Below are 15,334 nucleotides of genomic sequence, written 5' to 3'. Positions count from 1 at the left end.
GGCATGAGAACAAGACTAAAGCTCTTATTTCTTTGTCCTCTTGCTTTTTGATCTTAGTAAGAGTGCCCAATAAGCCCAAATGCTCTTGCCAATGATCCCTTCTCTAATTACAGTAAAAAGATGAGATTATGGAAAATATACAGTACATAGAGGATACATAATGAATGAAAAGAGAACCAGGAATATCACCCCTACTGCCATGGGGAAGGGACAAAAGTTCCAACCAGTAACTAAATGGTTTAGTCTCAGTACTACAGAGTTGGCCATCTTGTTTCCAGGAGTGATAAATCGTGCATCTTTCCCCAGTCTTCTGCCCAGCTGCCCCTTCTATGCCACTGTAGCCTTTGCTCAACCTCTAGTTCTGCCCAGCTTTCCAGAAAGAATTTTCAGCAGCTGTGATTTTTGTCTCCTTTGGTATTAGTGGGACATTATATCTGCCTCACAAGCTAGAGGACTATTCATCCACTCTGGGTGTAGCCTGGCAACCATAGATACAGGAAGAAATTAAGCAAAGCTAAGAGCAATGGAGACAGTTACAACAAAGCAAATTCAAGTTAGTCCTGAGGAAAACTTCTAAATAGTCAAGAGCTGGCTCAAAATGGTATAGGCTGCTTCAGTACGTAGTTGAGACCCTTTTTGCTGAAGGTATTGAAGCAGAGACTGAATAAGTACTTGTTGGGAATATTAGAGGAATTCCTGCTCAAGCTCATGTGGAGCTGCTGACCTCTAAGGTCCCTTCCAACACTGGGCTTATAGAAGTCTAGTTTAATTCCTAACTCTAGTTATAACAGCAGGGAAGAAGGACAATCTCTCATAATAGTCATATTCAATTTTCATGCACAAATCTAATTGATACTCCTAGTTAATTAATAATTGGGTAGGGGAGGAGCTTGTGTTTCTAAGGGGCTTTCTGAATTAAGGAAGCATTTTCAGATTATTTGCTTCTGTAATGAAATTCAAGAGTAGTCTCCAGAGTCATAATGAAGCCTCATCAGAACTAAGGAAGTCCAATTCAATTTCAATTCAATTTGATAAACATTTTCTAAGGATTTGCTGTATCCAGAGCTTTCTATTTGATGCTTAGGGGAAATACTAAGTTTAGATTAGACATCGTTCCCACTCTCATGAGATTCTTAGTCTGATAAAAAGACATGACATGTACACAGAGAGCTATAATGCACAGTATTAGATGAGAGAGGTGCAAAACAAACTGCAGTAGGAGGGCCAAGGGCACAGGCAGTATGGAAGCTGCATTTTCAGAGATGGATGAGATTTCATCAGGTCAGAAATGTACTCCAGCCACGGGCAGCAGCACCATGTGACCATGGAGTTGGAGGACCACAGGGTATATGTGTTAGATGGAGGGTGGGACAGTTTGGCTGACACCTGTGGAATTAAGTTTGAAAAGCTTGAAAGGTGGGGTGGTGTGGAGGTCCTTGAACACCAATCTAAGGAGTTTGACTTTTACTTGGTAGGCACTGGGAATTCACTGAAGGATTTAAAGCCAAGAAATTACATGACAGATCTTTGGATAAGACAGATTCAGTCTGGCAGTGTTTGAAAAATGTATTGGTTGGGAGAGCCAGTTGAAAGACCTGTTAAAAGAATATTTTAGTCCAGGTGGGTAATAATTATGACATGTGTTAGGGTAGTAGTGGTGGAATTGAGGAAAGAAGAATGGCTGTAAGAAGATAACAAGAAACTTGTGAAATTCACGTGAAATATATTAATATGTATTGTGGTTCCCTACGTATTTGGGAAACTAATGTTTCCTTACTTTATAAGGGTTGTAAAAGATATTATGTCTCTTCTTAGAGGGGAAACCTTTTATTCAGACTTAAAAATATAAGTGCTCACTCTGGTCCAAAAATTTCTTTACCTTGAACTGCAATCTTGCATAAAGCAGAGCCCAGCAAAACAGTATGCACTTTATGAGCAATGAAATGAAGTACGCTGGATTCTGAGAACAGTAAATAATTTAGTTTATTTCAACTGACTAGGCAGGTTCTTCAAATCTCTCCTGACACTGATGAATGAATGGTCTCCTCTCTCCGTCTGTCCTGTGTCAGTCAGAACAAGATATTTCACTTTCGACACCTGTGGCGTCATCTTCTAAGTGGTGAGTGTCTGTATGAGGTGCTGAGAGTATCCTGTCTTCAGGGTTTGCCAAAACCTCTCTGAGTTATTAACACAAAAGATATCACAGCTGGAATCCACCCACTCCTGAAGGCCATTATAACTCAGTACCATTTAGAAAGATTTCCCAGCAAAAAGGGACCTTAGAGTTTATCTACTCCAAATTCCTCATTTTGCAGATCAGGAAAATAAAGCCTGGAATAGGGAAGGGCTTGCCCAGTGTCACACATCTTTTAAGTGGGAAAGTCAAAATTCAGACCCAGATTTTTCAGCACCAAGTCTGATATACTTTAAACCCCACCATGCTGAATTTCTGATAGCCAAATCCTTGTTTTCAAAGGTAGCAGCAGTAAAGATGATTCAGATTTTATTCTTGATCCTGCGCTCACTGTATATTCAGACCATTCACTGCATCTTGTTTACAAATGCTATTAGAAATCCAAGAAAAACTTTAGGAACTGCAAAGGGTATCAAGAGTGATCAGGTTAGAGATAGGCTACTCTCTCATTCAAACATTAAAACAATCTTAACAAGCTTGTGGATTCTGCTTGTGTAATAGCTCATACATCCATTCTTTTCCCTCTATTCTTACTGCTATTACTCTTATTGAACCCTTCATAACTGCATATATAAAATAGTATCCTCTTTTCATTTCTTTCCTCTCCAGTATTCCCCTTAGCAACTGTACTTAATGTCATTGCCAGGTCTATTTTCCTTATGTATTGATCTAGTCATTTTACTTTTCCACTCAAATTCCTGTAGTGACTTTCTAGTGCTTCTCAAGCAGAGTTTAGGCTGCATAACTTGCCATTTAAGACCCTCCCCAGTTTGACACTACTTTACCTTTTTTACTTTAGCTCATATAGTGCCTGGCACTTGATGGATCCTAAGTAAATTCATATTGATTGACTAGCACTGCTACCCTACCTTATACTTTGTGCTCCAACTAAAATGGGCTATTGGACTTAATCATAATGACCTTATTTTTTCAACTCTATTGTCTTTGTTTCTTCTCTTTCCTATGACTAGAATTCCCCATCTCCAAAGGGTGTAAATTCTTACTAATTCCTTAAAACTCAATTCAGATGATTTTTCCAGGAGGATTTCTTGATTCATCCCTTGTACACTTTCCCCATGTTGACCTTCCTCTCTTCCTGTATCACATGGTTTCATCTCTCTCATGCACTTGTGAATTACATTGATCTATGTATCTGTGTGTGTGTCTATGCATGTACACATACATCACCATACTAAACAATAATCTCTGTATAGGTGGGGAGCATATAGCTCCTTTAGTATCCAGTTCAGATTCTACACACAGTTGGGATACAAAAAATATTGTTGAATAATTTTCAGTGGCTCCCTATTCTATCAGACATTTAAAGCTCCTATATAATTATAATATGGTTCCCACATATCTTTCTGGATGTAGCATGTTGCTTTCTTCATATATTCTTCTTCAGATTCAGCATTCTACCTCCTGCAAAAATTTAATTTCTTAAAAACTGTTTGGGTTATGGCCTATGGGTGTCTCTGACTCCTTTATTATGCTTTTTACTGCTTCCCATTTCTTCTGGATGAGCCAAGAGTTCAGAATAAAAACTGGAATGTCAAGATATATTCTAAGGGTGGAAGCTCTGAGCTTTTATCCTTCATGAAGGATAATTTTCTGTAGCATGAACATTAAATTAGCCCCAGATATTCCAGATCTGAAGCTGCCTCAGTTAACCTTCTGTTTTCACAACAGAATATGCATAACCCAACTGTTCCAAACTTCTTCCCTCAAAAAGTTATTGCTTTGGGCTTCTCGGACTCTTGCTGTTATCAGATTCTGGAAAGGCTACTGTACCAAAGAAAATACTTTAGGAAGCAAGAGGACTTTTCCTCATGTTACTTTGCCTGGTAACTTGTCATTATATGGAAATGCATCTTGTCACTGACACCAGCTAAATGCCTTCTACATTTCGGGTCACTCTTTCCTACATTACCTGATACAAGGCAGCACATTTCCTGTCTCAGATTTTGTTTCATCATGAGGGAACTTCGGCTTATATTGATTCTAAAATTATTTTAGTAGTTCACTCTTAATAATAAAAGAAACTTTAGGGGTTTATTCCAGGACTTGGAGTCATAGAATTATGGGGTCTAAGAACTGGGGGGAGAGGGGGCAACCTTAACACATATGGCAAAACATTGAGTGTAGCATTTTAGATCTGGAAGAGTTCAGAGGACATAGAATGATAATAATGTTGAAAGTCAAAGCTTAAAGAGATCTTGTAGCATAGCCCATGATCACTGTGAGTGAGCATAGCTCCTCACAGTGCTTGGATGATGAGCAGGATAGCGCCAAATACAGTCGTTGTAATAAGATGAAGGATCTCTCAGTATTGCCATTTGCTCTGCCACTGTGTCCTGTAGACCTCTGGATACTGGCATCTGATCTGTCAGTGCACCAGAAAGAGCTCTGGGTTTTGCCACCACTGCACTGCTGTATACCCTTAACATTTCCGGGCTTTTGTATTCCCATATCTTAGCACAGTGTTTGGCACAAACTGCTTAATAAATGTTTTTTCATCATGTATCTCTTATATTTTGGAGGAAAAACTTAGCGGGTCATCTAGGCCACCCTCTGTCTTAAAGGGTGAATCCCCCTGTAACTTGCCCAAAAAGCAGTTCAGTGGGATAAAAGGCCAACTGAAAAAGAACCACTTGCCTACTGTCAAGAAAATATAGAAATACCAATGTCACATTTAAAACTTAGAAGCACAAATTTCACAACCTGGCAATAAGCAGTTGTCTCTGTTTTCAGAAGGCCTTCCCATGGGATTTTCATATAGTTTGGTTCCCCATTTATTTTGGAGACATCCGATCAGCAATAGAAATTGTCTGGTTTCAAAAAAAAAAAATCTTTGCTGTAACAGAACAGAACAGTAGATAGATATACTATTGATTGGTTAAATGATTTTGAATGAATATTCTAAGAGTAATCCTTTCTAGCTCGAGGCTTGCTTAGTGATTCTCTCTTTGGCCTTTCCAGGTCTTCAAGGACTTACATAAAGCTGAAAATAAAAAGATTGTAGGATTTTTTTTTTAAACAACTCTCTAAGAATTTAAACAATACAGGAGCCATTGTCAGCTAAACTAGCCCGTTATAGAAACTTGAATGAAACTATAGCTTTTGATGCCTGAGCAAGTAAACAATATCTCTCAATAAATAGATACCTTGAAAACTATACTCAGACATGATATTTAATGGCCTCAGACTTACAGAATTTTCAGTTTGACTTGGCATAAGAGAAAAAGCCCTAAATACAAGTCCTGGCTTCAGCAGTTATTATGGAACCTTGGACAAAGGATAGTCCTTTTGGATCCATATTTTCTTCAGCTGTAAGAGGATTGGATTATAATATTGACACTACTTATCTCAAGATCACTGTGAGAAAAGTGTCTGATGTTCTAACAAAGACACTTAAATAATTTTAAGGCATTGCTATTGCCATTTATAGTGGGGCATTGCAGAATTTTGGGATGATGCTTAGGATAGTGAATCTACATGTTTTTTAATCAGTGTTTTAAAATGATGTGTTTTTACTGAGAGGCCTCAAAGTCAAGAAGACCTGAATTCAAGTCCTATCTTTGACATGTGCTAGCTGTGTAACACATGTTCCAGACTGCCTTGTTGGGCTACCTGCTGTAGAACAAGTGCCAACCTGATCAGCATATAGTTCCCTATGCCAGCAAAATTGTAGTTCTAGTCCAAAAAGTCATATTTTCTTCCTGTGAAATCTGATTAAAGTAGGTAGCTATAAAAGAGCGATGAAAGAGCCTTAGGTACAGAGATTGTTGGAGTCATTTTTGTAGGGGGGGGAGGGAAGAGGGAAACAGGGCAACACAAGGCAAATGGGGTTAAGTGATCACACAGGATCATACAGCCTAGGAGCATACTGCTAGTAAATGTTAAGTGTCTGAGGCCAAATTTGAACTTAGGTCCTCCTGAGTAGACTCAATTTTGAAGCTCTAATGCTGCTGCTGTCTTGGCTGTTTGATTTGGCTATATCATTCATCTCTCTAAGTCTTGTTTTTAGTAGTTGTTCATTCAATCATTTCCGACTCTTTGTCACCTCATAGACCATCCTGGCAGAGATATAGGAGTGGTTTACCATCTCCTTCTCTAGTAGATGAAGGCAAACAGTGGTTAAGTAATTTCCCCAGGGTTACACAGCTGTTAATTGTTTAAGGCTGCATCTGAATTCAGGTCAGTTCTCCATACACAATCTATTTGGTTCTGGGTAATACTACTTGTCCTGCCTGTTATTCAAGGCTGTGAGAATCTAGTGAAATCTTGTGTGTAAAGTGCTTTGCAAATGATAAAGCATAGTATAAATAGTATAGACTTGAGAATTGGAAAGATCTTAGGGATAATTTTACAGAATTAGAAACTGAGGTACAGAGAGATGAAAGGATTTACCTGTGGTCACATGGTTGGCAAGAAGCAGAAACCAAGATTCGAACCTAGGACCTAAATAAATGTACACTTGATTTAACTTTTAAAGGCTTTGAAAAATATATATTCATCTGAAAATGAGATGGGCTTGAGAGTCCCTTTTTTGTTATTGATGTTTATTTTTGGCAGTCTTGTTTAGCAAGAATTTATATACTGATGTTGATGGAGGACAGTGTTGAGCAATGTTTTCTATTCTTGACAGTTGGTGTGATACTTTGCTTCCAGTGAAGTTTGACTCACTGTATCTGGAAACTGTCACAAGTAAGAGCGTGAAAAGGTCATGACAGATCACTAAAGATAAATGGTTAAGGGAGGAGAGCTGTTATAGGAAACAAATGGCCTACCTTGTTTGGTAGGGAAGGAGCTGACCCTGTCCAGTATGGTAAGGACTATAAACTTTCCTTACCCACCTTTAGCAGGGCACTCATGTTTAACACTCTCCCATTTCCAGTTGACAGTACAGAATAAAGGGAATGCCTGACTTTTATAGGAATACTCTGAATAACAATAGAAACATATGTCTGCAAAATCAAAAACAACCTTCAGTCATACGATGTTATGGATCATAGGGATCTTAGATTAAGAAGGAATCATGAAACATAAAATGTCAGAATTATAGAAGGGGCTGTGAAAAATCTCGCACTGTTGCCATTACAAAAGAATTTACTTCAACTGTTCCTTTAATAGTGGTTCTACCATATATGAATGTTTACAGGTCATTCATTATCTACCAGACAGCAAGCATGGAGATCAGAGAAATTTCAAGCTTAAGTGTTAGGAGATACTGCTGGTTACAAGTCAGCCAGAAACTTAAACTTCAATATATCTGAAATAGCGAAATAAATAGCCAGTGGGGAAACATGGTATGATTTTTAAAAAAAAAAATTTTTTTAATAATAAAATAAACTTTAAAACTGAACTAACACACTCTTCTCTCTCTCACTCATCTTTCCTTCCTTCCTCCTCCCCCACTCTCTTTCATTTATTGTATCACCCTATCTCTTCCAGAGTAGAAATTTAGCTGCCACTCAGACCTGTCATTTCAACCCTCCTTAGGCCCCCTTATTCACCCCTAAGGACTTTCCATATTGAGGTCATATACAGTATTAGATACCTAATCAGCTTAGCACATTGAAGTTCATAGAGCTCGGGTGTTATATGTGCCTCTACCTCCCCTATAGCAGCAATAATAAGCATATTGGCACAATTTGAATTTTAAAAAACATATGTACTTCACTGTGTCCAACCTGATCTCAAATGAAATGCTTTTCTGTCTCTTATATTCAGGTAACAATAGAGAAAGTAATCTCTTCACAGCTTTTAGGGTTTGGCATTTTTAGGATTTTAGGATTTTTAGAATTTCAGTAGACCCAATGTTTATATAAGATGGGTTGGTCCCCCACTGCAACACATACTACGTGTGTGACCTTGGATAAGCCAATTAACCTCTATGGATGTAGCTTACTTATATACAACATAAAATTAGTTCAAATTTGGCCTCAGACACTTAATATTTACTAGCTGTATGATTCTAGGCAAGTTATTTAACTCCCTTGTGTCACCCTGTCTTTCCCCCAAAAAAAAATATAACAACATATTCTAAGAATCATAGCATTTGAAATAGAAAAAAGACCTTAGTAGTTTAAAAAAAAAAAAGACTTGGAATTAGAATACTTGGATCCAAATGCCAGTTCTGATAATCATTCCCCATTCCTTATTTTACCTTATTTTTTTCTTATCTTTAAGATGATCGTTGGAGTAGATGATCTCTCCAAGTTTCCCTTCAACTCTTATGTCCCCATGATATAGTTCTCCCTCAAATATATTATTATTGTCATTCATACTATTACTAGAATAATGCTGCAAAGGGGCATCGTTGGGGAAAGAATTCATGTGCTGGTGTGGGAATTAAGGCAGTTGATGCTGTGATATGGAACATAATGGATGAACTCTACAGTAACAATTTGCAGATAAAAATAATAGAAGTTAAAGTGTACTTTACATGATAAAAGAAAGATGAAAGAGAAGGAGAATGTGGTACATCTGAGATGGCTGGGAAAACTCGAGGCTTTGTGAAGTAGGCTCTGTTGAAAAGATTGATGCAACGGAGAGTGACCTTGGCTTGGAACAGGAGCCAGTGATGTATGTACGAGCATCTCTCTGCTAAATGGACCCAGATTTGTAGCACTAATATACATGGAAGCCCAGAACCAAACTCAGTATGGCAATAAATCAACAGCCACTTTGGATGTCATTTCTAGTTTATATTCTACTATTGTTCTATCACTTTAATTCATGTCACTATCATCTGTTCATCTGGAACAGGTTTATATAATTTTCCAGTGGAGTTACCTGACAAATCCTATCAAATTAACAAGGTACATTAACAATATTGACTGAATGTAGCTTCAGGAGTTGTAGGGCCATAGGACAAAAATGTTAAAATATGTCTCCAATGATCTTTTTTTTTTTTCATTTTCCTTCACCCTCTTCCATCTCTCCCATAATCCCCTTCACCCCCCAAAAAAAGAATATATTTATTTCCTCATAAGATGTACCTACATTTATTTTTGTATTACTGTGTCACAACTTTTATAAATGTCAAAATTAAAAAAAAAAAAAAACACCATCAATATACTGAACTCAAATGTTTTTCTTTCTGTGAACCACAGAAAAAGACCCAGATCTTAAACAATCAATAGCCAAATGAGAGAGAGAGAGCGCGCGTGCACGAACACTGGAGAATTACCATATGTTTGAAGTAAAAAGTAATGATGTTGGCCTTCCAACCCATTTTTACTTTCCTGAAATTGAGGCCTTCCCTTCCTGGATCATTGGCACTTGTAATGTTCTGTCTAATTAAAATATAACATATCCGAAATAGGTCTAATGACAAATCCTGACTTTTGACTAATTAATTTAGAAATCCTTATAGATCACCTTTGCTGGAGCCCCCCATGGTAATGGTCAAGGTTAAGCAGCCATTAACCCATTAGTGTGATGTTTATTGAAAAGAAAAATCAGGAGTCACTTTGTTTATAATTCTTCAGGTGAAAATCTTCTGCCCTTAACTAGTGATAGTTTGGTACTTGTGACAAAAGAAGATAGAAATGTATGAATATAAATCTTCAGTATTTATTTGTATTGGGCTAAATTTGCTGTCAGAAGATGGTTGATTTTTTAATTAAGCCATTCTTATTCATTCACACTAGATTCATTGTTGAAAATGAAGTTTTCTCACACTTCACTCCAGACCCGCCTAGACTTCTAAAGTGTAATGAACAAAAGCCCTCACGTGAAATAGGCTGGTGTGATTTGTCTTTTGTGCCGCAGCATGCCCATTTTATTATTTTAATTACTTCTTCTACCTTTTTTCCCCATACTGACCTTGACCTTTATCCTCTGACCTAAAAATGCAATTACTTTAAAGCTCCATATGGGTCCCACTCTGGTAGGTGCATTGAAGGTTTTGTCTCACTCCGTCAACAGACAAATCCTTTAATTTTCAATGAGTGAGAAAAAGAAAGCACCTGGCATAGGTCATATATTTTACTCTGAGTATATTCTCTTATGATACTGGAAGAATGATTGGCATAAATTTCAGTGATTATCTTAGGATGTTTTGTAGCCCTAGTGTGCACATTTTCCCTGCTTTTTTAATCCCTTGCTACTATAGAGTCTGCCTTTCACAGTTTTGGAAATCAGATCTGAAGGAGCAATATTAATATTTTTCACTTTTGTCCCTAATGGCTCTGTTGCATGTTTTTCCCTGGTGTTTTACACCTAGTGCTGTGTGTAAGGCAGCATACACAAATAAGCAGTGTTTCATTGCTTCTCCTCAGAAAATCAGACCGATAAATGGAAAGACTATAGAATCGTAGTGTATCAGAGCTAGAAGGAAATGGAGACTTTGCAGTGGAATATTTCAACTGGAAGAAGGCTGGAATAAGGGTAGTAATACACAAAAAGGAGAATTCACAGCTTGCCCATGGTCACAAAGTTAGCCATCCACAGAGATGGGATTTGAACCCAGAGTTTCTGACTCCAAATCTAGGGTCTCTCTAAATATGAGCTATTAGTTCTACTGCTGCTATACTAATTAAAAATGTATAAAGGGTATATAAAACAGCTATTGTGATATTGTTCATGCAGTCTGCTGCCATTGGTTTTTCTCTCTCTTCTGACTTAAAGGTATATCTGGAGACAAAGTGGAGATAGACCCTGTTACTAACCAAAAGGCCAGCACAAAGTTCTGGATTAAACAGAAGCCCATTTCAATCGATTCTGACCTGCTGTGTGCCTGTGACCTTGCTGAAGAAAAAAGCCCAAGTAAGGCAGTCCTTTTATTTATATCCTCCCCTGCTCTTCCTCTGTGTGTGCTGGGTGCCAAGAGAATATATGAGCACCATGTCCTTTCTTCCTTGGATGTGTTTAATGTGTTGCAAAGCATTTCTTTCCCTTCAGCCAGAGTGTTATAATACCAAGATTTTATAGGCCCATGCTCTTTTAGTTTTTCAACATACTTTATTAGAGATCATTGTGACCCATTAAGTAAAGGCAAGTGAGCAGAGTCCTTTCTGTATCTTGCATTGGGGTTGCTATTTCATAATTAGCAGTCAGATATTTGTGTTCCTTCCACAATGGCAATATCAGGAAGCCACACTGTTGAGAGAGACAGACAGACAGACAGACAGACAGAGACAGAGAGAACTTATTTGATAGCATCGCAAGATCATAGAATATTAGAGCTAAAAGAGACTTTAGAACTTAAAAATTAGGACAAAAAAAGTTAGGGCTCTAAAAGCTCTTGGAGTACAGTATATTAGTGACTGGAGGGCTAATTTAGAGCAAAAAACATCAGAATTAAAGAATAGTGGTTCCCATCCTTCTTTAATTCTGATGTTCTTTGAATGTGTAGACTTCCTTTTAACGTCAAAAAAGTTCATAGAACTTCATATCCTAATTATTTTATTGTTTGATTCCACTGATTGAGGAAAGATATGACAAAAAACTGAATTCAGTAAAATTTTTAAATTAATCTATATTAATCATAAGAGTATTAGCATGTTTTTTTAAATAGCAAAGCACAAATATACAAGATATTTTATTTGTAGAAATTTTATTTATTACTTTTTAATTAGGTGTTTTATACTTTTAAGATTATAGTTTACATAAGTTTAATTGAAATAATTAAAATTTCAATCTTAGCTCTGGTTCTTAATAAAGTTTTAAATCACCTCTTGCACAGCAGTCACCCTTCCCTAGGGGTCTACTGCCATAGAGAACATTTAATCCAGTGCCCTAATTCTCTTGAGAAGGAATCAAAAACCAAGAGGCCAGGTAACTAAATATTCCTTAGGGGGGGGTTCGGTGCTCAAGCCTCAGGCCTCCTGACGCCAGATCCTCATGACAAGGAGTGGTATATAACAAATTACATCCTCAAAAGAAAAAGTAAGAAATGACAGAGTCATAGACTGTTTGTCATATGTCCCAGATCTACATCTACTTTGTAATACATGACAGTTCTTCAGGCAAGAAAATGTAGACAGCCTTGTAGATAGCCACCTACTTATTCTGCTCAGTCTAGTGACTCAGTTTTGTTCTTTTAGTTGAATTTTTTAACTGTACTTCTCTTATCTTACCAGAACTTTTTTTTTAAGTACTTTAAAATAAGACATTTGGAGATTTAAAAAATTTTAAAGATTTTGAATTAAAATTTTAAGAATTTAAAAATAGCTCCATTTCTGGAGTACATTAAAATATATGAGACACTCATCTCACAATATCCATATGAAATAGAAAATATTTCTATTTTACAGGTAATAAACTTGAGGTTCAGGGAATTTAAATTATTTAAGATTATAGGATTTATATCTGAAAGAAATCTCATTTGGAGTTCATTTTGCAGACTCCCTTCTTTTTCAGATTAGGAAACTGAGACTCAAAGAAATTAAGTAACTTGCCTAAAAGTCACACAAGTAGTAAGAATCAGAACTAAGTTTCAAATCCAGGTTACCTCATACCAAGGTCAATAATCTTTTTCTGCTGAATTGTTAGACTTAATTTTCCATAAAATCATCCCAGAATTTTGGGTATATTTCACCCTTTCTTATCTAATAAGAATTTTTTTAAAAAAAGGTTAAAGATGATGGAGAGAGAATGAGCAAAAAGAATACCAGATGTAGTGAGATAATGTTGTCATTTCACTTTCATAAAAAGTGCATATTGTAAGTAAATTGACCTATATGTAGGGGAACTTCAGTGAGCTCTTGAGTTATTAAAGCACAAATGTCAACAAGACCTGCCCCACTAGATAACGTCAAGGACACTCATCAACAAACCATGCATTGAATGAATGATTGACAACCTCTCTAGTTGAAGCCCTGGAAAACTTCTCACCAAAAGATTGTCCACCAGGACATGAATTTGTTTAGAGTTTTTTGGGACCACAGTAACTCATGAACTCTCTCTTGCCCATTGTGAAGAACATGCTTACCAGTGAAATACCAGACCACTGAAGGAGAATTCATATGAAACACACTAAAACTAGAGGGAATCTTACAGATCATCTCATCTAACCCTCTTGCCATCTCACAGATGAGGAGGATAATCAGGCCCAGGGAAATAGTGGGATTTGTGCAAGGTCATATAACCGATTGATGTCAAAGCTGGGATTTTAACTTAGAGCACAATTCTTCCAGACTTTTAAGTCCATTGCTCAATCTACTATACCACACTACCTGCCATCCCTACAATATTTTACTAGATGAGGTGGGAGTTTTTAAATCAATAGGTTCAGAATGAATTATTTTGTACCACACCAAAATAGAGAGACATTTAAACCAATCAGCTTATGTGCTGTGTGGTTTATTTTATGGCTTCCAGTATTTTTATCAAATTAATTCAGTGAATAAATCTAAAAAGTTCATCTTCAAACCATCATCAACCCACTGAATGAATTTATGAGACCTTTTTTAAGGATTAATGATAACCCTTTTTTATCTTTTGTATCTGTTGAACCTTAGGAAAAAAGTTATTTTAACACCATGAAAGGAATGAACCTTACTATATTTCATAAGTTTAGTCTGTGATTCTTATCAGTTCAATGATGTATGTTCGTAGCTGAGTTTACATCAAAAATTATTCTTGGAGCCTCCTTGAATGAATTATTGTGAAGACACAGGCTGAAAATAGATAAGATTTTTGAGTTCTGCAATATATTTTCTTTTCCCTGTTTTTATCTCTTGCATCCTAAGTATGCTGCTTCCTAGTCTTGCTGAAGCTAGAACAAGAATGAGGTAATTGTGAAAATACTCTGAGTTCTTTTTGAAATAACCATATATTGTTGGCATTATTGTTGGGAAGATAATGAAGCTCTTCTCTGTCCATCATGTGATAAGTTTGGAAAATCTTTAAACAAAAAACAAATGAAGAATTTTCTAAGAGGACCTTTTGTTTTGTTTATCCTGAAAATTGTTCTCAGGCCATTCTAGTGTGGACTGCACAAGGAAAATGACCTTGTTTTATTAGCTCCATATTCCAAAAGTCTCTGAATGATAGACTTGGTAGATAAGCTGAGCATTCTTCAAGGAAAGTGGCTCAGTGTCTATTTGTCACAGACTTTTTACAGGGAATCCCTCTTCAAGCATTGAGTCTGACCACTCAAGTCCTCTTCAAATCAGATTCTATGATTGTGTCTAGATAGGGAAAAGAATGCTAGATTTAGGGTCAGGATACTGCCTATGCATTCTTAAAGTTTACCTTCTCCCTTTTGACTTCTGTTTCCTCCTTTGTAAAATGAGATGGTTGAACTAGATGAAGTATTAGAACTAGAATGTAGTATTAGGTTTGGAGTTAGAATATCTAGACCAGAATCTCAGCTCTGCCTCTTCCTTGCTACCACACTTTGGGCAAGTCATTTTATCTTCCCAGACTTGAGTCTTCATTTATAAAATATGGTAGTTGATCTCTAAGATTTCTTCCAGCTCTAAATCCTATGATCCTATTACTTCACCCTGTGAGCAGATTGCTGGCAATGAAATGCATCATGACATACATCTCTGGTATGAGAAAGACTGACACCCTGCAGCCCTACTTCATCAGTAGCCATTGTACAGCTTTTACCCCTTTAACACCAAGTTCTCACCATTAGGTCAGTTCACCAAAGGAAGATTTGTGGCCCAGCGGCCCGTATGTGAATAAGGTTCAGGAACTCCACAAAATAAACATGAAGCTTTTTTTAATTTTTGCATATAAACATGAACCCTTTAAGAAACTAGATGAGAAATGAGACTAACCAAGCAAACTCTTTTTAGCATTGGAACCAGTGATTTCCCATTTTGATTTTATAATCCTCATACACTTATATAATGTTATAATGCAAAGGCCTAACTTATGAAAACTGGCAGGAATCATAAAGACCTTTTAGTCCTTCTCTTTCATCTTCCAGATAAGGACACAAGGCGGGGAAAAAAGGAGAAATGTGTTAGAACTACACAGTGATAAACCCCAAGGAATGGAAGCAATTCTTCCTAGAACTAAGCGAGGTTTTAACTGACTACTGAGTTTTTCTTGTTGTTATATAAAATAATGAGAGTGGCAGTGTGGCGTCATGGATTGAATGCAGAACCCTGGCTTCTGATCCTGTTTCTGACACCTCGAGAAGTATGTTGTAGTGGTTTCACAACCTACATT

At 36.9% G+C, this 15,334-nt stretch overlaps 1 protein-coding gene across 5 annotated transcripts in view; it reads left to right on the top strand.

Moving 5' to 3' along the window:
* MAPKAP1 (MAPK associated protein 1) overlaps positions 1–15,334 on the top strand; it is a 338,521-nt gene that overhangs the window by 281,098 nt on the left and 42,089 nt on the right. For 4 of the 5 annotated variants that reach the window (XM_031954304.1, XM_031954303.1, XM_031954300.1 and 1 more), the window contains one exon: positions 10,832–10,969. In XM_031954304.1, coding sequence (XP_031810164.1) covers positions 10,832–10,969 — 138 coding nt within the window. Of the gene's footprint in view, positions 1–2,000; positions 2,120–10,831; positions 10,970–15,334 lie in introns of those variants that run through there. The other variant, XM_031954305.1, reaches the window with a different exon arrangement.

Source organism: Sarcophilus harrisii, chromosome 2 (assembly GCF_902635505.1).
Source record: "Sarcophilus harrisii chromosome 2, mSarHar1.11, whole genome shotgun sequence".
NCBI lineage: Eukaryota > Metazoa > Chordata > Mammalia > Dasyuromorphia > Dasyuridae > Sarcophilus > Sarcophilus harrisii.
This window is presented reverse-complemented; position numbering and strand designations above follow the sequence as displayed.